Source organism: Amblyomma maculatum, chromosome 8, assembly GCF_055883805.1.
Source record: "Amblyomma maculatum isolate TAMU_Amacu chromosome 8, ASM5588380v1, whole genome shotgun sequence".
NCBI classification, from domain to species: domain Eukaryota; kingdom Metazoa; phylum Arthropoda; class Arachnida; order Ixodida; family Ixodidae; genus Amblyomma; species Amblyomma maculatum.
The window spans coordinates 71,971,118-71,994,355 of NC_139351.1; the positions used below are offsets into that span (position 1 = coordinate 71,971,118).

The 23,238-nt window shown below is 47.8% G+C and overlaps 1 protein-coding gene across 1 annotated transcript; it reads left to right on the plus strand.

Annotated features, from left to right (window-relative positions):
- The first annotated feature begins 169 nt into the window (after positions 1-169).
- Positions 170-20,844, plus strand: LOC146181490 (uncharacterized). Its single transcript, XM_084575794.1, has 8 exons — positions 170-397; positions 2,638-2,716; positions 5,501-5,586; positions 11,970-12,002; positions 12,447-12,545; positions 14,719-14,796; positions 15,729-15,779; positions 18,631-20,844. Exons 1-8 carry the CDS (start codon positions 170-172, stop codon positions 20,254-20,256), a joined length of 2,280 nt encoding a protein of 759 aa, XP_084431920.1. The 3' UTR covers positions 20,257-20,844.
- The last annotated feature ends 2,394 nt before the right edge of the window (positions 20,845-23,238 follow it).

The window sequence follows — 23,238 nt, forward strand, 5'->3', positions numbered from 1 at the left end:
TGGACGTGGCTCCAAACAACCAGTGGCGTTTGGAACTAAACCCGCTTTACAAGCAGCACGTGGGGCACGGGCGAAGCCTCAGAAGAAGAACAGGCAGCGGCGAACGGCATCAAAGGCATCTACACCGGCAGATAGAACCCACAAATTTGTTGCATTCGCTGGCGCAGTCATGCGGCCGTCCGCTCTCTGCCGGGACAAGCCGGGCAACCTGCAGCTTGGCCAGCAGCTACGGGCGCAGGGGCCGGAGCAGTCTACCTCGACATGTACTGACGTAGCGCGGAGGAACCATCGGCCCTCGGGCGATCGAACCAGGCGGCCATGGGACGAGGCGCACCGTGAGATGCTGGAACAGTTCCGCAAGGAGCTCAAGGTAGCCCTGGTGACCACAGCTTGCTTCGTGAGTGCCAAACTGGTGTCTCTATTTCTCGCCTGCCGCGACCGCTACGTGAAGGGTTTTCTCAGGGATGAATGGCGTCGGATATGTTGCAGCAAAACGTTTGGCCTTATCCTGCAATCTGTTCAAGTCTGCACAATTCATAGGAGCCCCAGCTGTACAGAAAGCGAACATGACGTCTGTAGCCCCGGATAACCCGAGTACAATCCTTGCGCCCGGCTCTTGTCCTGATCCACTCGTGTACTAAACTTTGCCAGCCGCGTGCCGAGAGTCCTGGCCGGAGTAGAAAATGCGCGAAAAAAATATTACTTGGGCGTGTCAGATCGTATACAAGGGAATGGTTATTCTCAAGGGCACCTAATGGGCACTTACACCTGGAGCTAAAGCTACCATAAGAGCACTAATAAGGCAATCCGGAGCTGCAAGGAAAGTGCATATGTCAGTATCTACAGAAGATGTCTACAAATGCACTGAGCATTGTTCCTCCCCGTTAAAGCTCTTTGTTCAGAAGGAGTTTAAGGAGATATAGGTACTGTGCGCACTGTAATGCTCCCTACTCGATCAAACAATTACTCCCGTCCCTAGCAGCTGCCGCCATTATCGGAGTGGGTGCGCGATAGGGATGCGGTGATGACAAATTCACCTAGTGAAAAGGGGAATGTAGGGATACTTTTGCAAGAAGGAGGGGGGAATTACCGGCTGAGAATCATAGCTGTCCTCAGCGTCAGATCGTAACCTGAATGTGCTGTGTACTGTTATTGGATTGGATTAGTACTAAGGCTTCCCTTTTTTACCAGGTGGACTAGAAAGGTCCTAGCCAAGTCGATTCTCTACTGTGACTGAGTCTGTCCCGCCATGGCGCCATGTTAAAATGATGGCATCGTAGCGATGACAATGAATTTAGTTGATAATGATGGCATTAGCGATAATGATGATGATGATCATAGTAGAAATGGCAATGACAATAGTGTAACCACCATTACATACTCGTAGCCAAAGTTCTAAAGGCTAGGTAGGAGGGAGAGTTAAGGCTATACTAGGGGCCGGCGCACCAGCATCCACGGTAGTGGCTCAGTTATAACGCGCTCTAGGGCGGATAGCGACACAAGGGTTCTATAAAGGCTGTGGCGGCCGCCTTCCAACGGAAGCGGAACGCAGTGCGTCCATGTTTTCTGAGTCGACCGTGCCCGAAATCACCGGAGCCGATGTCGCTTTGGGTCGTTATCTCCAACACGATACCATACCATGCGTTCCCATACCATACCAAAGATACTATACGATACGATACCATGCACTATACCATATACCATACCATACCGTACCGTACCATACCATACTATACCGTACCGTAACGTACCGTACCGTACCGTACCATACCATACCATACCATACCATACCATGTCATCTTGCCTGTATGCTTACCAGTTGCCGAAACCTCTACTGTACTTTAAAAACCTCGAATACTGTAAAAATAATTTGGGGGGCACACAAGCTGCACGTTTTAATGCTTTGACAATATATCGTTAATTGCTCATGTCTGAGTCTGCCCTTGGGTATTCACCATCGACCGCATGCACGCTTACACGCTTAATCCATAAACCTTTATAATTTGCCTCTGTTATTTCATACTAGCATGCAGTCACTGAAAGTGACAAACCTCCGGGCCTAGTTAAATGCCCTGTTTTTGCTATGCTGTACATGTGCCTGCGTGGCATTGGATTGGAATGTTAGAACCAACATCCGAGGTTACTGCTGCCCATGTTTTCTTGTCACGTGGTCTCATGATGACATGGAAGCAGCTGACCGATCAGCGCCCAGTCACCTGCCAGTACCATCTGCGACAGGCATACTGGTAATTTTTTGCGAATGCCACCAACGCTGCCAACACTGTGTTTTCCGAGGAACAGCGCCGGTAGCTTCATATATCCGCTACTTCAATTTCTAGTTGTTACGAGTGCCACTTAAGCGCAGTAGTTGACAGCCGTCGTGATTACCGGTCGACAGATGGCGCTCACGGAGGCCGTACTTTTGCACTTGCGGTGTGGTACCGTACGTGTGACAGAGGTATTAAAAAGGAGCTGCAATGCCCAGACAATTGATCAAGTGGTATAAGTACTGGATTATGTTTAGAGAAACTTACAGGGCAGTCAGCCAAATTCTAATTCCAGCTTGCAAGCACCCTTATTCTGTGTTGTGGTGGTGGTTAACGATGGAACTGCAGCACCTATTGACCCATCTTGCAGGGCTGGAACTGTTCCTCATTGCTGGCGAGGTCATCGGACTCGTGGTTTCCGCGCCTACTCGGCTTTCCCGGTCCGTCAAGTAAGCGAGAGGACACGTGGAGCACGCGACCGATACGGCAGCCAAAGTGTACACCACCTGCTTTTAAGGCGCAAAACATTTCTTGCTTCATGAATGGCATCCGCACGAACGTGTCGAACGATTAAACGAGACAGATCGGTATCCAGGCCAACAGTAACCACATTACAAACCAACATTGGCGAAATTGACTAAAGTATCTAAAATCAAAACACTGAGTAATCAGTAGCCAAAAGACGTAAACCAATCCAGAAAGGTCGTAAATAAATCCAGATAAAATCCAGTGGTCGAGAATCCAATACAGGAGCCACATAACAAGGTTAAAGTATATAAATATTGGGTAATAAGAACAAAAGCCACAAAAAAATTATATAAATGAAAGTTCAAAAATATAAATAACAGGAAAGATAAAAATGAAAAGTAATAAAAACAAAGAATATAAAAACAAAAATTAAAAAATATAAAAATTATCCACCTCACTAATTTTCTTGTAATCAGACACAATAATAAACGAGGATTTAAAGGCCACAGAAACGAAATTTCATTTTCGTGGCAATATTATCGGAGAGTCCTAAAATCCAGACGTTTTTTAATCCGTAGGAAACTTTTTCTGTAGTTACAAGCGTTTTATTCTGCGTAGCAGACGACGCGTGCGCCTGGTGGCGTATCGTGGAGCTGAGCAATTTATCGCTATCGACATAAAAACGGACGCTCGAGAAGCGTCCTCAACCAGTGAGAATTGTGAAGCGAAGGCTTAACTACGCCATGTGCCAACCAAGGCCAATCTGTTCGAGTTCTTGACCTTCAAAAATGTGGCGTGACCTTGACCTAATTAAGTGTAGGTGTCTACCATTCCGTGGTATCCGCCAAAAACTATACTGTGCCTTCTTTTACCCAAAACCTAATTCAAAATAAAGGAGTGGCCTTTACCTGTCAAATGGGTCGGATATTCTCCAAGCTAGGTGTCTTGTCTGGTGTGGGGAAGCTTTACAAAAAAAGTTGTCAAGATAAGACTGGGTAACTGTCTGAAAGACGAGCTGTTTCCGAACACGATGTTTGGCTTCAGGCCCAGGCTGTCCAAACAAGAGATCCTACTGCAGCTCTAGGACTGCTATAAAAAATGAAAGCATCATACTGGCCATAGATTTGAAGGGCGCATTTGACAACATTAGCCACGAAGCGATACTCAGGGAACTCTCAGTGGCAAATTTTAGAAAAAAGACTTCTGACTATGTGAAGGACTCATTCCTAGCGGACAGAACAGACCCCATTATAATTAATACCATAGGTCAGAAACGCGAAAAAACCCTGACAAGGGTACACCGCAAGTATAAATTATATCTCCAATACTGTTCTGTTTAATATTGTCGTGATAGGGGTAGCGAGAAGACTCTAGAATGTACAGCACATAGACCATGCAATCTACGGCAGACGATGTAACAGTGTGAACCCAGAAGGGGTCTAGCGCGGAAAAAGAACGTTTACAACTCGCTGCGCAAGAACTTGAAGATTTCACCCGATCTAGCGATATGCAGTGGTCACCGGAGAAGTCACAATGAACAAGATTACACTCTCCATTGTACAAACCAGTGGATATTTACATAATCATGAACGGACACCCGATCCGTCAGACGTACAAATGAGAGTACTAGGCTCGTGGTTACAAGAAGGAGGCAAGCTCGATCACACGATCAAATCTCTTACCACTATAAGCAATTCCATGTCTCCAGTACGATAAGCAGGATAACAAAAAAATGGGGGATCCCGGAACAAGACGCAATACGGATAGTGACAGCACTCGTCATCCAAAGCCTCACCTAAGGTCCGAAATCATAAAACTAAGACGGAAATGAACAATATAGACGTGCTAGTCAGGAAGACCTACAAACTCGCCCTAGGACTGTCACCATGCGCCTCTAACAGCAAGTTTCGCGACATGGGAATGCACTGCACCTTCTAAGAAGCTCGAGTCCCACCTAGATCAGAAACTTTTAACTCACCAAGACGGGCCGTGCTCTCCTTCTAAACTCGGCCATCCCAACATAGAAGGCAATAGCGCCCAATCCACGAACATGGCACCAGAATTCAAACACTTTCATAGTAGCTAATAATAATAATAATAATAATAATAATAATAATAATAATAATAATAATAATAATAATAATAATAATAATAATAATAATAATAATAATAATAATAATAATAATAATAATAATAATAATAATAATAATTGGTTCACAGGAAAGAAAAGGTGCGGTATCTGTCGCACATTTTTCCGCGGACACCTTTTCGAACCCTACCGCCAGCGGTTCGATGAAGGCGTTGGATGAAGGTGAAACGGAGAGGCGTCCGTGTGCTGTGCGATGTCAGTGCACGTTAAAGATTCCTAGGTGCTTGAAATTATCCCGGAGTCCTCCATTATGGCTCCTCTTTCCACTTTCAATACCACTTTCACTCCATCCTTCATCCTTTCTCATACGGCGCGGTTCAGGTGTCGACAGAACGTGAGATGCTACGCCTTACATTTTGAGTAAACCTATTATGACTACCTGCTCGCAAACGCGATCCTTCGTTTCGCATGCTCAAAGAGAGTAACGATTGGAAAGGAGGCATAAGAATAAGGGTTAGTTTAACCGCAGTGCTCCATTATGTTTTTCGCAAAGCATCAACCTGATGGGCTCTAATCGTATCCACGTGACTATTGATAAGTGCCCTTCCTGCTCCCCTCCTCGTTTCCTAAATACCTTGCTACACTCATGACAAGTTCGTCTCTTCGGTTCTCCAAGGTCACTGGGCCATGGCAGTCATCCTGGACGTCGCCCATTCGACTAACGCAATCAGTGACGTCATTCTAATGCTCAGCATTTACTACGTGAGTACCTCTGATTGTGACTCCCGCTACAGCTAGCCCGTGAACGTTGACACCCGTTGATCCTAGTAAGTGCGTACGATGGCTTGTATTCAAGGCACCTGTAACAGCTGTGGTCGAACCTTGACTAAGTCATTCTGAGGCTGGTTACGAATTTGAATGGGTAATAAGGCCCACCACCCTGGTGAGAGTTCAACGAATGAAATAAACCGGGCGGTTTGTGGTTTGCAAGACCTGCTCCGCGCTCGATTTCTCTTGGCATGGACAAACGCTGCACTTTACGGTGCCTTCAGTAAACTCCTTAGTCTGGTTGCTATTGTTACGATTTACGTAATTTTGTAGCGAGGGCTGAGAACTGAAATATGTAAGTTCTCGTTCATCTAAGGCTACACGGTGCCCGACATAGTGAACATGTGCTCGCTCACTTTTCACGTACTAAGGTAAATGAAAGCAAATATGCAAGTGTATAAAAACGAGATGATTAACGATTCCTGGACAAGTGCACAAACCATTAACAGGATGCCAGCAGATTTCCTTACCAGCCAATAAACGCCGCCACCCACGATGCCGCAAGCACGTGGCCAGTGCCAATATAGGCCTTCTTAACCCACATGGGGCGCGGAGGGCGTCCAAGTGGGAAGAACTATACCGTATGCTTGACACCGAAGCCATGGCAGTGTATATTGTCACGAAGACAGGGATTTATGGGAATCGGCAACAGGGGTAGTGACACACACAGTCAAGACAGGGGTTCATGGGAAACGGTATCACAGAGACACAGGCTCAAGAGTGCACAGTCCTAGCTAGCCGAAGCGCGCGAGAGTCTACAACTTCGTCTTTCAAGCGCTAGGTGGCATTATTCCTCCCCTTGAAAAAAAAAAAAAACGCAAGCCCACACACACACACACACACACACACAAAAAAAAAAAAGCTTATCCGGATGGCAAATACGACTTTCAGCGGGTGAAATACGGCTTCATGCGAAGCACGTGCACTAGGTCAGACGACCACTGACGACTAGAACTTGGTACAGTTACGTCTGGAATAACCCCGTACGTAACTTCTAAGAGGCGACGCAACACTCTGTAGGGTCCAAAGTATAACGATCGAGAAGTTTTTCTGACAGGCCTGGGTATATTCTAGAGTACTATAGCCTGGGCGCCGGACAGGTGTCCACACCCAGACTTTGTCACCAGGCTGAAACACGACGAGCGATGTCGGTAGTTATATCGGCGTGCATCTGTTGCTTGCTGTTTTGTAATGTGATTACGGGCGAGCTGGCGAGCTTCTTCGGCGTAGTTGGTGAATTCTTCTGCGTCAGCGGTAAGCAGCTGGTTGTCAGCCGCACATGGCCGCACATGGCCGCATAGCGTCGAGCATGGTCTGCACATCGCGTCCGTATACTAGGCGAAATGGAGTGAATCGAGTTGTTTCTTGGACGGCCGTGTTATATGCAAATGTGACGTAAGGCAATATCTCGTCTCATGTTTTATGCCGCACATCCACGTACATGGCGAGCATGTACGCTATTTTGTTTAGTCGCTCAGTAAGGCCATTAGACTGAGGATGGTAAGCAAGTATTTCGGTGATGTGTCTGGCTTAGTTGGAAAACTTCAAGACGCGCTGTAAATGCCTTGCCACGATCAGTGATGACGTATGAAGGGGCGCCAAGGCGGAGGACAATCTGCGTCATGAAAAATTGTGCCACTTCGGAGGATGTTGCACGCGGCACCGCCATAGTTTTTGCGTAACGTGTCAGATAATCTGTAGCCGCGATAATCCACTTATTGCCAGCTGATGATAGAGGAAAAGGGCCGAGAAAATCTATATCAATTTGGTCGAATGATACTAGCGGTGGGGGAGTAGGCTGCAGGAAACCCGCTGGCTTCAATGGCGGTGTCTTGCGTCGCTGGCACTCTAACATATCGATGAACGGTGGCGGCAAGTTTGGGCAAGTAGTAGGCCTGGCGCACTCTGGTAAGAGTGCGTGCAAAGCCCAAGTGCCCAGCGGTGGGTTCATCATGGCAAGCATGAAGGATTTCATCGCGGAGATCGGCAGGGATGACTAGAAGATAGGCTCAGTCACTGTTGCCGGCGCTTTTCTTGTAGAGGATTCCGTTCTTAGCAAACAGTCGGGATACTGTAGAATCGAAACCCTCCAGATGATCGATCACAGTTTTGAGGTCTGGATCAGCCCGTTGCCGGGCCTTTAAATCAGAGGAACTGATAATGCCAAGAAAATGGGCGTCTTCATCCGTACTGTCATGGGCCAACTCCACGGGTGATCGAGACAGTGTGTCAGCATCTTCATGTTTACGTCCGGATTTATAAACGATAGAGTAATCAAACTCCTGCATGCGAAGGCTCCACCGTGCAAGACGTCCTGATGGATCTCGAAGACTAGCTAGCCAACACAAAGCATGATGGTCTGTCACAACTTTAAATTTACGGCCGTAGAGGTAAGGTCGGAATTTCATTGTGGCCCAAACGATGGCGAGACACTCCTTTTCAGAAGTTGAATAGTTTGATTCTGCCCGAGAAAGGGTGCGGCTGGCATAAGCAATCACTTTTTCCTCGCCTTGCTGGTGCTGGACCAGAACAGCACCCAGACCGACGTTGCTGGCGTCGGTGTGAATTTCGGTGGCAGCGTCCTCATCGAAGTGTGCAAGGACGGGAGGGTTGTGCAGCCGTTGGCGCAGCTCGGTGAATGCCTCCTGCTGCTCGGAAGACCAGACGTACGGGCTACCTCAAACCGTCAGAGGGCAATATGGTGGCAGAAACTCATCTTCGTGAACTGGAAGAGCCCACCGTGCACCCTGACTGGCACTGGGCCGGCTGCAACTGAGGTGAAGGACAGCGTAAAGGTGGAGGTGTCGGCGTGCTGTGGAAAAAGAACGCCGAGTGGGCAACTCTCCAAGACTCATGTAGAGACCATCTGTGGGCGACTGGAACTCTGGTGGGCATACCAGTGTTGATCGGTGGTTCAGTGGCCTGTGGTCACGATGATGGTAATGGCCGCATACTACAGTGCATCAAAGGTGATGTGTCGCGTTGGGCGTCGGACAGAGAGATGATATTAGTCGGGGACTTTAATGCACACATCCAGGCCCTCGACGGATACCAGGACTGCAACGGCTAGCTTTTGGTGGGGCTGTCACAGGAGCTTTCACTAGACATCGCTAACCTGCGTGCGGTGAGGTCACTTGGTGTGCTCGTGGTAGCCAGTCCTGTATCGACTACGCTCTCGTGTCACCCAGACTGACCGCTCAACTTCGGCGAATTCATATTGATGAGCAAGGGGACTACAGCCTAGGGAGCGACCATAATCGCATCAAGCTGTCCTTTTCAGCATTTGCTGGCAAAGCCGGACCGATGTATCGTGAGCCAGCACAATACTATCTGCCGGTGGCGGCCTTTGAAGAGATCAGCAAACAATTCGAGGACAGTGTACAAAAAGCAGAATTCACAAGTTATGGAGAGTATGTCGAGGAGCTGCGGCGGATTATGCGCACACATGAGGTTCGGCGCAGCGCCCGCGGCAGAACTCGACAAAAAAGATGATGGGACGCCGAAGTAAAGGCCGCCCTCGAAGATCGAAGAAAGGCAAACCGACGACAGCGTGCAGCTGTTAAGACCTCCCCCCCCCCCCCCCGCGGATAAATGCCGGATTGCGTGGGATGACTACATAAAATTTAAACGGCGGATGCAGCAGGTCGTCCAGCGGAAAATTGCAGAAAATGACCATCGGCGGCTGGAGGAGCTTTTGAAGTCAGAACGCAGTGGACCACGCAAGTTCTGGTTGTATCTGACGTCTCTCGACCGAAAGGTGCTGCAACAGACGCTCCGGGATGAAGTCACCGGTGCAGCGATCGGCAATCTCCCGCAACATTCGTGGTGTGTATGACGTGCAAGAACCGCTGTGCGATCAGTTACCATCACCTACGGACTCGGAAAGTGCCTCAACCGTCTCATGGAAGGTTACACGGGCAGCAGTAGACCGGGAAATTGCTCGCATCGACTCGCGGACTGCCCAGGATCTCGATGGTATACCTGCAAGGCTTATTGTTAAAAGCCTCGGCGAGAGAGCACCGGAAACTCTGGCAAACTTACTCACCGGCATTATTGACGGAGACCCAATTCCACCCGACTGGCTGAAAGCCAGAGTTTGCCTCATCCCAAAGAAGAGCGGAGACGCTAGCCTTCTCCGCGACTACAGGCGCTTACAGTCACAAGTGTGATTTACCGCATCTTCGCACAAGTTGTGTGGGAATGGATGAGCGGTTGGGCCGAGGCAAATTAGCAAACTCACCGAAATGCAGAACGGATTCAGCAGAAACTGTCGCCTCGAGGATAACCTGTTCGTGTTGACCCAGTGCATTGAGGTTGCCCGCAAGGAATCTCGAGGTCTCGTGGGGTGTTTTACCGATGTTGCCAAGGCATATGATAGTGTGTCTCATAGGGTGAGGCTCCAGTGCCTGAAGGACATAGATATGCTACGAGAATGGAGAAACCTATTGCACCGTCTCTACATCGACAAGATGGTTGTGGCAGGTTTCGGCGGCGCATCCTCCGAACCAATAGCAGTGCGCAGAGGGCTCAAACAGGGGTGCCCGATGTCACCGCTATTGTACAGTCGTGAGCAAAAGTCAAGAGACCACGCTAACTGCTACAATTGCTTTTTTTTTATGTATAAAAAGATGTGCCAGAGAAAATTGCTTGGGCAAGAAAGCAATTATAGCAAGCATGGTACCTAATGAACTTCTCATAAATAACCGTTTCACTGTCAGAAAAAGCTGGCAGGTATTTTTCTCAAAGCTCGTGGTCTCTCCACTTTTGCTCACGACTGTACATGCTGTACACGTCGGGACTTAAACGAGCGCTCGGTCTGGTCTTCAAGCTCCCCTTCACGTGGGCCGGAATACTCGATAGGTGGACAATCTCAGGACTGCTGTTTGAAGACGACCTTGTCCTGCTGGCCGAAAGCGAAACGCAGCTCCAGAAGCTCGTCACCATCTCCGCAGATCAACTGGCCGCACTTGGACTCCATTTCAATCCCAAGAAGTCCGCTGTACTTTGGTTTTCCAACCTCATGGACAATGCTCCCGGCGTGGCCTGTCCAGTGGTGAGCTGGTACCGCAATCCAGAGAAGGGCTGCTACACGGCATACGAAGACCTCCTGCGACGATCATCACGACGAGCCACCTGCATACTACGCCGATGATGTCCATGTGGTTCTAGCCGCTACTTGATTGTACGCGAGCTCTGGAAGGCAGTGCATGGGCCCAGCTTGACGTTCGGGAATGCCGTCGTGTGTCTGCCCGCAGCAACGCGAGTGTGGCTTAAAAGCTTGAAGGAGGACAATACGAAGTCGGCTGCATAGCACTCGGTTGCCATGGTCGAGTTGCCATAGAAGCCATACAAGGGGACGTTGGATGGTCTTCTTCTGAAGCCCGAGAGGCCAAGAGCAAGATCGCGTTTGAGGGACGCCTCCGCCTCATGCCCGACATCCGGTGGGCTCGTAGGGTGTACAGATACCTGCACTTCTAAGGTATCAGGACGCAATGATGCTCCCGTGTTCAGCGGCTCCGGCGAAAATACGGGTTCTTCGAACATCCCACCGAGGAGGATGCGGAACGCAAAAACATGCTATACAAGCCTAAGTGCAGCATGCGGAGACCACCAGCTGGCAGAAGGCGATGGAGGCGAATGCAACACACTCCAACTATATCGAGGCAACAAGAACGCGATCGCCCAAGCAACGCTGTGTGATAATAGCTGTGGCAGTGTGCTCCTTTTTGAGGCGCGTGCGGGCGAGCTCCGCGGGATATTAAAAAATATTAACGATAAAATGTCATTTCTGTGCGAAGTTTGAACTGTTGAACTGCGAGGATTCCGCGGCATAGCTGGGAGAAGCATTCTACATCGCGCTTCTAATTGTGCAACGCGCTCTTCTGGCATAGCTCAGCTAAGTCACAGTCAATTTTTACATTTCTTTAGTCTTACTAAACTGCAAGTGTAAGCTAACGAATTCAGTATATGCCCTTTATCCTGGCAGCATATTGGCAGATAGAGCAATACTAGAGGATGACGTTTTAGTTTTATTTTCTTATGCGAATAAACAATATCGCTTAGCGTGTCGTTATTTATGCTAAACTGTTCTAAGCCAATTGTGTGACTGATGTAGTTTCCAAGGTGTCCAGTATCTCCGTCCATGTGTTTTTGTGCGCTCGAATGACGTTTCATGATGTTATAATTAGCCCAACTGTCTACGCTTGCAGTCAGAGACATAATGTCATTCATTACCTATGGCATATCTGCGAGATGTTCGTTTCAGAACAATCTGAGAGGATACTAAAATACTGTTTTTTGCTGTCTTTCTTTACCAGCTTCAAAGACCAAACAAGGATGACGAAGAACAAGTAAGGCCCGCTCCTGCAGCTTCCTAACGCTTGTAGTACATGCTGTTATTCACTCAGCCCAAGAGGCACGCTTTTCGCCAGCGCAGCGCGTGATGATGTTTTATTAAACCTATTTGTGGATTCTTGCCTTGCTTTAAGTTCATGTCTACGCGCATTCTTGTATTTAAGAAGGACTGATTGGTAAAACTTTATTTCAACCGGTTAATGTTTAAGTGAGATGCTGTGGTGCATTCCAGAATCTGTTTTTGGTAGAGATCAACGTGCGCGTTGACGATACATTGAAAAAATTGGACGCTCAAAGTAGTAAAAATGATTTTATTGATCAGCGTCTATTACTAAGAGATAGCTAGCTTGCCTATAATTATCAAAATAGTGTGCCATAATGACCTCGTGTTTGAACACACAGGACCGATAGGGATAACGTTTGATGCCTGCGCTATGCAGCCGCTCAGTTCGATCACCAGACTGTTCATCGTGTGGAATAGCATGACCATTCTGCTCATCTGGTGCACCTCCTGCGTCCACGAATTCCTGCCACGAATGGTGAGCAGATTCTGACTTGCTAACGCTAGTCATGTGTAAAGAAAGAGAGTCTAGCTTGTCCTGTAATCGCTTATCATTAGCCATGGGAAGGGATGATTTGATTCTTCTGTTGATATGGCAATTCATGTTTAACATATCGAAACGCACGCGCCGCTAAGGGCTTATGTGGAGGACTCGGTGCTAAGTTTAACCACTATGAGGAGGTTCTTTAAAACCCACTATCGAAGGGCTGATTGGGGGGGGGGGGGGGGGGGGGGGTCAACTAAAAACACGACCAGACCGGTCAAACTAGGGACATATTTTTTATACATAAAACTTAGACTAGATAAATTATACCAATTAACAAATAATGAGCTTAACAAACGACACGAAGACGGACATAAACTAGTAACAGTCACTGGACGCTAGAAGAACGAAGTCCACGTGGACACTCCCGGACATGTGGGCTCGGAGTGCAAAGAGCGCCCGGTGTCCACAGACGCGTCAGGCCAGTGTGAGAGGCTTGGAGGCTGTTGTTGTGGCTGTAAGAAGAAGGAAAATAAAATGAACGGACCTGCTACTGGCTCTGTAGCTGAGCCACCTCCGCTGCCTCGTGCGGACAGAAGAGAAAATAGAGAAGAAAAAGAAGAGGGAGAGAAAGACGCGCGCCGCAACAACAGTCGTCGTCCACCAACACCGAAGCGGTGGCGGGTGCAATGCACGGCCTACACCGGCCTACAACCGGTGGCGGGTGCGATGCACGGCCTACGGCCTACTGGTATCCCGGGCCGTAGGCCTGCGTGACGCGATCAGCCATAGCTCCTTGACCACCCGTTTTCCAGCAACGCTGCTCCGCCGTTCTCTCTTATGTGTAACTCTGCACCTTGCACGCGCCACATACTTGCGCCGTCTCTTCCTCGCTTCTCCCTCGTGCTGGTAGTTGAAGACACCGTGTGGCGCTAGCTCCTTACAACCACAAGCTTTTTAACGTACATTCACATGACGCAAAAGGGAATTATTGCTTTTTGTCGCCATATAAATGCAGCCTTGAGAATGGGAGGCGACCTCGAGACCTTCGGTTCAACAGCCTCACGCCATAACCACTAATGACCCTGCGGCGATTTTTTGTGTATACCTCAACGTTGTATACCTACAGTCTGGTCACTTCGATCCATAGCCGTATATTTTATGGATTTAATTGCGCGACAGAAAGCATTTCTCTCATATTTTTTAGTTTCTTTTTTCAGTGCGCGAATGTGGTAATTCAGCTGGAGATTCAATGACAAAAGTTGCTCAATTCGCAAAAATTTATCCGAGATTTAGATTCTCTGGACCACACAAGGCCAAATTACGCGAAGTATGTTTTTCTCTACTTACCCCTTCGAAACTGCGGTTCGCTATTTTAGAGATTCGTCGGTACATTTCAATAGATCTAAGCGGGCTCTATGCTGTTCAACGTACGCCGTAAACGACGCCCTACTTCTGGTGAGCAGAGCTGACCAATCACTAGGCCGCCGTGGACGCTGCAGCAGCCTGAAAATCTCCAGATTGTGGATCAACCAGAGTGAGCTTGTTCAAGTCAGCGCCCATCGAAAGCGGCGGAAACTACTATATATACCTATATTATAGTTATATTAGTTATATATTAGTTTATATATACTATATATAACTAATATATACCGAATCACTTCCCGTTCTTACCTTTTGTCAGACACTTGCACAACTCAAAGTTTTCATCACGTAACCAACTCAGCCGACTCCGTTGTCAAAGCAAAACTTACTACTTTAGAGATCAGCTCCCAAATATCGGGAAACCAATTATATATTCAATGCAAGAAGCATGCTTATAGGCCTTTCTTTGTGCCGCCCTCATCGTACCGTTCAAAGCTTTCTTATTTAACGGCACTTGAGTTTATTTTCGGCTTGTAAATACTGGATTGCACTCAATTCGAGCAGAAAACGTTTCATCAAAATTATATAGCAAATCACAAGAAGAATACGCCTAGTTGGAGAAGCTCTAGTTTTAACAACTCTTTCCTGCAAACCTGCAGTTTTTACACGACGACGGGTCAGCTCAAATTTTACAAGTCAAAATTTGTCTAATCTCTGCAGTTCCAGAATGTTCGAAAGAACCGTGATGCAGAGTCTTGATTTTAGCATGTCCCTTATTGTGCGCCAAACACTTTCTTCCCAGGTGAGCGCCGACCAGACCACGGACATGAGTAGAATGATGCAGGCAACCGCCACTCCAGAGGAAGAATCCGTGTCGTTTGTACGTACAACAGTCCGCATTCAATCATGCCTTCATCATGGACGATTTAGCTCCTTGTTAAGCGAGAATACACATTTTAGTCAAGTCCCGCAAAGGTCTGGGTTTCATTGCTTTCAATTCTTTCAAGTCATTTACAGGTTATTGCACCCAATCTGTGTGAAAAGTTTCGTCCTATCACAGAAAAACAATGACTTTCAGGAGGGTAGTGATCATCTTGTTACGGACGAGGAAGAAGCAGGTAGTGACGCGGTCAGGAGCGCTCGCGCTAGGCCCACCACGATTCATTATAATCAAAGCAAGGTTATGGGTCATCTCCCTGTTCCCCGGCTTTCCGTCCCGTAACAATATGCATTTCCTCGTTCGGCAATGATCACCTTTGACGTGTAGGTCGGTGACTACTTAGTTGTTGTGCTTATTTGTATTTCAAAATTTCAGCAGTCTCCAGGGCAGTCGAGTGCTTGTGTACTCTTTGTCTGCGTATAGCCCAAGAAACGTATGCCGATTTGTCTAGTCTAAATTATATTTTTGAGTAGACAGAAAACGATCTGTGCAAACATTTTAACCTCATGCGTATCACACTAATGATGTTACTGTGAAACCACATATTTCTGATGAAAGTGTTTATTAGAGGCTTATTAAAGTGAATTGCAGCCTTGAATTGGTGGAGCAGAGCGTAAGGCTTCACATTGCCTCCTGCTACGTTTTTGTAACGTCACCAAAGATAATTCTTAGGTATGTCGCTTGGTCATCGCCTACCGGAGCACTGTGAACTGAAGGGGAAAAGCTTTTAGAAAAGCGGTCACTTTTCATCTGACTTAGTGACTTGCCTTGCATTCTTATACATATTGGATACACCTCTTCAAACAAGAGTTCATGGAGGGCGAGCAGTGCGATTTCTTACCGTTATACGCCCCATCTTAATGTCGTTGCAGTGGAGGTACATCATTGTGGCACTGGGCTTCACCGCGGTGGCTGGCGTCAAGGTACGTCTTCATAACACACTCAGATTTTACTTTTACTTGAACGAAGTACCCTTTAGCTAATTGTGTACTTGAAAGGCGAGAATAAGTTAGGTTAGTTCATGGGGTTTAACGTCCCGAAGCAACTCAGGCTATGAGAGACGCCATAGTGGAGGGCTCCAGAAATTTCGACAACCTGGGGTTGTCGAAATTTGTAAGGCAGGAAGGAAACTTGAATACCGTAAGTTCCGCATGATGAGTTCGCACACAGCCCATCTGTCTTGAATAGTAGCCTCCCACTCCACACAGTAGGAGGGGAGTTTGTTTCGAGACAAAGGTCCTACACTACAGTTGTCAGGAGGAAAATTGGAACCAGTAAGTACCGCAGCCCAGGGTCACATAGTATCCATCAACAAATCACCCATCCAAAGCCCCCGGTAGCCTCCTATCCCATAGGCGAAGGTCCTACATTACCGTTTTTAGACAGGAAGACTTGGAACCCGTAAATGCCGTGTCCTAAGGTCGCACATCACCAATCAACGAATCATCCATCCATATTGAATGGTAGCCTCCCACTCCACCCAGTAGGAGGGGAGTTTGTTTCGGGGCGAAGATCGTATCCACTACCGTTACACTTGGCACCGTTGACTTGGCATCTTTAAGTGCCGCTTCCCAAGGACACATAGCACCCATCAACAAATCATCATCCATCCGAAGCTCCCGGTAGCCTCCTACTCCATAGATTAGTAGGGGAGCTCGTGTCGGGGCGGATGTCCTACGTTACCGTTAGACATATATTATGATGAGGCTACCCACAAGTAATGGAAAATAATGTCTCTGCATTTACCGTTAGACAAGAAGGAGACTTGGCACCCGTAAGTGCCGCGTCCCAAGGTCACAAATAAACTATCGACAAATGATCATACGTCCGATACCCTTGGCATCCTCCCAGCATATCCACTAGGATGGAAGTTTTCGGGGGAAGGTCCTACACTACAGTTGCAAGACAGGAAGGAATATAAACCCCGAAGTACCACGTACCAGGGTCACACACAACCCATCAACGAATCGTCATCCGTCTTGAACGGTAGCCTCCCACTCCACCCAGTAGGGGGAGTTTGTTTCAGGGCGAAGGTACTACACTAATTGTGAGACAGGAGGGAGACTTAGCTGCCGTAAGTGCCGCGTCCTATGGGGGCATAACACATCTACGAATCATCATCCATCTGACTTCCCAGGTAGCCTCCCACCTCACCAATTAGAAAGGGAGTTTGTTTCGGGGCGAAGGTCCTACCCTACCATTGTCAAACAGGCAATAGACTTGGTACCAGTAAGTGCCGCGTTCCAAGTTAACACAACTCGACTAACCATCGTCCGTCCAACTCCCTTGATAGCTTCCCATTCTACCCAATGGGAGGGCAAAGCTTTTTGTTCCGGGGCGTGGTCTTACCCTAGCGCTTTCGTATATAGGAAGGAGACTTGGTACCCATAAGCACCGCGTCCCAATGTCACAAATATCCCATTAACCTATCGGCATCCATCCGAATTCTCCGGTAGGCTCCCTCCCGCCCAGTGGAAGGGGAGAATGCTTTGTTTCCCTGCGAAGTGCAGATAACTGCCGTGATGTTGCCACTTGCTCTAGTTTATCGTTGCTTTCGTGGGCTTCGGCAAGACGTTTCGATTCATTGACTCTCTCGTAATCTTGGGGGCTGATGCTTTCATCATCGAGAGCGAAGATGGCCGTCGTCAGGTAATCCGAACAAGCCAGTGTTAGCCTACATATTAACCAGAGGAAGCAGGCAAAGTCGCTTTAGACGGGAGTATAGGCGGCCCTATTTCGTGAATATATTTAAGACAAATATCAACAGGACAAAGAAACAGGCAAGGTTGCTCGCCAGATACCACAATAGTTCATTTTTCATGTCACCATGGAGGTCAGGTTTCATAAATACGCGCATGTTCAAAATTCGAACAGAATAACGCATGCTGAGACTTTTGAGGAAAGTCTACCCGCAACGAATCTTCTACCGGCATCCTCACAAAGGGCTGACCTGAGGGATGCCGGGAACACGCATCCAAGCTTGCGGACCGATTGGGAAATATCATCCTTTGGCGGCCAATAATTCCCCTCCTCCACTGATCTGTTCGCTGAATTAAGTTCCTCCAATCCAATCCAGAATAGATTTTAACGATCTTGGTATGTAGTGCAAATTGGTCTGATGAAATATTGACGATGAAAAGGAGGACATCCGAAGAGATGCATGAAAGAGTACCGTTAAGTTCGTGAAGAAACTGACCGCCGAAATGGTGCAAAGTTCTAAGCAATGCCCAACGAAGCTCTATCCTTCGGCCTATGTCTTTTAATCTTTTAATCCTTTCGACGCTCACAAGCAACGAATGTGCAATCGACTAAGCGCCTACCCATACGTACCCACTTTTGCGAGGAAGGGGGGTAGTAGCGCAAAACTCAAGACATCAGTTATACACCGGCGTCCGTCTTTCTTGTATTTTACTTTTCCTTCGTTTTTCTCGCTGGTTCCACCTTTCACTTCAGGATATTGCAGCAATAACATCAAAAGAAGTGCTGTATCAGAATGTGCTTAGTCTTTTCTGCAATTGAATACATGCTTACAAGCGATCTCTACTACTAGAGTGCGAATATTCTGCTTCGATTTATACTACCCCCTATCAGCGTAACTTCCTTGCTACCTTAGGCGACCAAGCGTAGCCTTGTCATGAGTCACGCCATAAATATGAGTTCTTATGAGAGCAATTCGCTAAAAAGGAACGTTTCAGTATAGCGCATAACCACTGTAACGATGATTTTCGAGGAGGCAACTTTAGTGGAGTTAACGACCACCTTAATTTTTCGCAGCTGCTCATCCTTTTCTGCGTCTACGTGAGCTACCTCAACGCCTTGCTAGATGGATCGCCAGCGACCGTGGCCTTCAACGCGGCACAGTGTCAGGAATCGAGTTATTCCCAACCCGAAGACCAAAACACTTGGAAACTGTTCATTTGGAATCGCAAGGGTTCCCGGCATTCGAAGCAGACAAGTCGCGCTTCTACATCGCGGCGCAACTCCGGGCGAACCACCCCAACAGCGAAAGAACAGCCGCTGACTACTGGCACCGGGCAAGGACTCTCTGCGCAAGAACCAGCTCTACTCGAGAAATGGTTCCAGCCTGTAGGCCCGTTGCATCACAGCACGTACGACGACGAGGCAGAAGGGGCTCCGCTGCAACTCGTGCCGAACAGGGGCTTGGTGTCTTACGTCTGGCCTTATGGTGCACCAAGAGCTAGGGACAACAAGCAGGCCACATCTGGGGCGTCAAAGAAGAGAAATCGCGGCATGACCAGCTTTGATGCGATGCACATGGCACTCTTCGGCGACAGGAGTAGGGCTCGTGGTAGAGGGGGTCGCCCAGGAAGTGCAGAGAGAGGGGAGGAGTCGCTCGACAGTGCATCGAGCAGCACGGCTTCCGCGACACCAAGTCGTCGCGCTACGCGAAAGGAGGAAGGGGCGCCATCTTCGCCGGAATTCAATTTCGAGGAGTTCATCGAACAGAGGCGGCGAGACGTGGTCGTACAAGGTGCTCCTGTGCTTCCGGATGAGAGCTGCCCGAATGAAAAGGCGAAAATAGATATCCCTCCAGAACGACTTCTGGTCCCGACTGCAAGTGACGGTGGTCCGCTGTCGGAGAGCGTGATCCAAGCCGCTGGAGCATTGAAAGTGAAAAACTGGCAGCAAGAAATAACACAGGAAAAGACTCCTGTTGCTGCCATTGAGACCAACGCGCCTACTGACCATAAACTAGAGACAACGGGAAACGGCTGTGTGCTAACACCCCATCCACCGGGAGAAGTCGCTACCACCGATAAAGAGAGGAACACGGATGAGAAAGTAGCAAGTCAGGGAGCGTCAGAAGTTCTCAACGATGTGTCTAGAAATGTGGGCTTCATCGATGACTATAAAAACCAGAAGAAGCCTTTAATAGTTGGCCTAGACAGCACCATAACTGCGCTCGACAGGACAGGCTCAACCATAGGTCCATCCGATGCAGTCAGTGCCGCAGTAAGGACAGTCGAGGCTAAAACACAGCGTCCTGCAATCAACACAACAGCCAGCCAAGATAGTGGGCCCCATCAGGACCGCGCATCCTGCACTCTCGATATAGCCACACGCGATGCTGAATCTCTAAGCGCTGATCAGCGAGACAGTGCCTCTCACCGAAACATCCTGCCTCCGCTGATATCGCGTGGACCAGTTTTGGTGAAGGACAGGAGCGAGAGCAGGATTGAAAGAGACGCACTTCTTTTCGAGAAGCGTCAGGAATACCCGCTGGCCGACTTGCAGCATGCGAAGGTGACCAGTGCTGGTACTGCCGACGATGACGTCAAAGGGGCTCGACTGGAGGACGTCAAACCCAACGCTCCATCGGAGGAGCACACTACCGAGATAGTGACTGGAGCGTTCTTGCTGGAAACGGATAAGAGTTAGACCGACAGCTAATTTTTTGCGCAGGGCTATAATGGCGCTTGATTTGCGAACTATGCGATGTATGCTTAGTTTTGGGACCAGTGCCCCAATGACGCCCACTTATTTTTTGGGGTCATGGCTTTATTTTTCTTCGATGTTATGTTTTCGACCCTTTTCATATAGGAACTGTACGGGCTTCAAAGTGACCGTTCTTCTCATTTGGTATCTCTGAAGAGTGGCCAGGTTTGTCTGGTTCATTATGTGAAAGGACAGTCAACTATTCGCCTAACATCGAGATTATCGCTTAATATTTATCGTGGTCAGTGTTTGCTGTTTCATTTAGTTACTGCCTGGGAAGCAGTGGAGGAAACGGCACCCACAAAACACAGTATACCCTGGCACCATTCCTACCAATTATCATGCTCTGTATCATAGCAAGCGAGTTCAGTAATCATGTGCCCTAGCTATATGTAAAGATGTGTGCATTTGTTTGCATCTCGTCGTACGGCTCTGGTACGGGCAGTTGTGTACGGACTTGAAGAAAAGAACTTTGATGAGGACGTTGATGAATAACTGTGTATGTGACTTATACACTCGGAAGGAACGAGCTAAATTCATGGCCACTACGTGCCCTTTTTCCGCTACCATCTTCGGCGCTCCCTTAAGAAGAAGAAGAAGAAGAATAAGTTTGTTTATTCATGAAACAGGTATTACATAAATAATACAGAAGGAGGTCCCAGAGCTCAAGGCTGTATCGGGACCTCCCCCCTTGATTTTGTGCTGCAAAAACAAGACCTCTACGTTTTGCCTGATACATGTACTTAGGCAGCGTATTATCAAAGCTGGTTAAAGTGTTAGAAGAAATGCAGGTCACATGTCATAGACCTCATGCAACTAATTGTCTCTAAGGGCGGCATTAGAATCGGGGGTTTTTGTTATGCAAGTCTTAAGCCTAACTGAATCGTTGCAACGAAGCAACTACATTATTCCACTAGCTCGGAGGATATGCTGCAGTTGCATCGTGCCTAGCGGCTGAGTGTTTCTTTAAGCTCTTTAAAGCATGGAAAGAAATGTTTATATACATTTGATGGTTGGTTTGCGGGGTTTAACGTCCCGAAGTAACTCAGGCTATGAGAGACGCCGTAGTGGAGGGCTCCAGAAATTTCGACCACCTGGGGTTCTTTAACGTGCGCTGACATCGCACAGCACACGGGCGTCTTGCTTTTCGCCTCCATCGAAAAGCGGCCGCCGAGGCCGGGATTCGATCCCGCGTCCTTGGGAACAGTAGTCGAGCGCCGTAATATATATACATTTGAACTGATAGTATAAGCCAAGGTGCAAAAATCATCTGTTGTCTTCCTGGTTCTTCTGGGGCGCTTTTGTTAATGATTTCCTTTCACTACCAAGAAGGTGGGTGAGGTAAGTATCAAGGAAGAAAGTGCTGCATGACGCAGCAGGGGTTATAGCTCCAGTGTGCGGAGCCCCTTGCAGATACTGATGCGTGTACTTTGCTGGTTAACAGCAGATTTGTGCTCCATTTCCCACCTGATCATTAACGCAGTCATATAACCTACCCGATGATGTCGTACCATAATGTGCTGCCATCGTATTGAGGATAATCGGAATTAAATTTGGCGGCCTTGAAATGAGCGTACCGAAAGGAAAAGAGTGTTAATTCTTTATACGGAGGTCATTTACACGCTGTGCGCAAGAATCGGTGAATTGGAGAACGAAAGAAATTCAGGTGCTGTTTTCAGCCTCGCTACCGTAGCACGGGGCTAATTTGCACTAGTACCGTACACGTGGGTTTGAAGTTTACAACTCATAGTTGACAATTCTTCATGGACTACTGTGCCGGAGCACCTGCGTTCGGACCCGACCGTCGGGGGCTGCATTTCTTTGGAGGCGAAAGGAAGAAGCGTCAATGTGCTGCGCGGTGCCAGCGCACGTTGAAGATGCCCAGGTGGTCGAAATTGGTAAGTCGTCCACTACAGCTAGTCTGTCCCTCTTTCCACTTTACTCCTGCCTTCACCCCTCCCCTTTCGGCGCGCTTCAGGTGCCCACAGAGCAAATTTTACAGATACTGCGCCTTTCCTTTCATATGGACAAATTATTATTGCCTGGGAACAAATTATTATTACTAACACCACAAAATTGTGGACACCCACACTTTAGGTCAAGGTCATTTGAAGGGCAAATTTAGTGTCGCACGAAGATTTGCTATACCAAGCGTAGTGAAGGCTTCGCTTTCATTGAAAATTGGTTTACAAGATAAGAGAGGCTCATTATCTGTCAAGGTCACTTGAAGGTAAAACCCGTACATACCCGACGGCTCGAATTCCCTGGCGTAGTGAAGCTTTCGCCTCAAAGGAAATGCACAGGCCTGCTACTATCTCTGCAGCTGAGCCACCTCCGCTGCCTCGTGTGGACAGAGAAGATAAAGACACAGATATATGTCATAGTGATCGCTGATATCGGTACATACTACTACTGCTTTATGTCCAGACCAGTGAATGTTTGTTATAAACATGCCAATTAAAGGCGATGACGTGCGAGTTACTCACAGGAGGTTTTATAACGTTCTTACATCCAAACGGCTCAATTAGCTACTCTAGTTCCTTTTTTGCTGGAGTGTCGGAAAGCATGTTACAGCCACCACCCAGAACAACACTGCGCTCATTTTTATCTGCCAAAACCGAGAAGAGACTCGAGAAAACTGAAAAAAAAAAAGCTTTTACAGTTCCCATCTGAAGGATGATAAACGACTGCTATGAGTTGCCTATTGATTAGCAAAGACAGAACTTCGAAGTCTTTGTGAAATTATGCAAAATCAATCAGTATGTCATCAGAAATATACTTGTCGAGTATTAAGAAAACGCCTTCTCCATGACCGAAAGTACGATTTAGGAAATAATTGTACATTGGCATGCTTATTATATCAGCACTTTCTGTATACGAAGTCTCCGTTAGCATAATAATATCAAACATGAAGTGAAACTGACT

What these genes read in the sequence shown, in the direction of transcription:
- LOC146181490 (XM_084575794.1), top strand. Translation starts at nt 170, where the DNA reads ATGCGGCCGTCCGCTCTCTGCCGGGACAAGCCGGGCAACCTGCAGCTT. An exon ending in TGGTGACCACAGCTTGCTTC is followed by an intron (nt 398 to 2,637) that starts GTGAGTGCCAAA and finishes CCCATCTTGCAG; the next exon opens with GGCTGGAACTGTTCCTCATT. An exon ending in ACGAATTCCTGCCACGAATG is followed by an intron (nt 12,546 to 14,718) that starts GTGAGCAGATTC and finishes CTTTCTTCCCAG; the next exon opens with GTGAGCGCCGACCAGACCAC.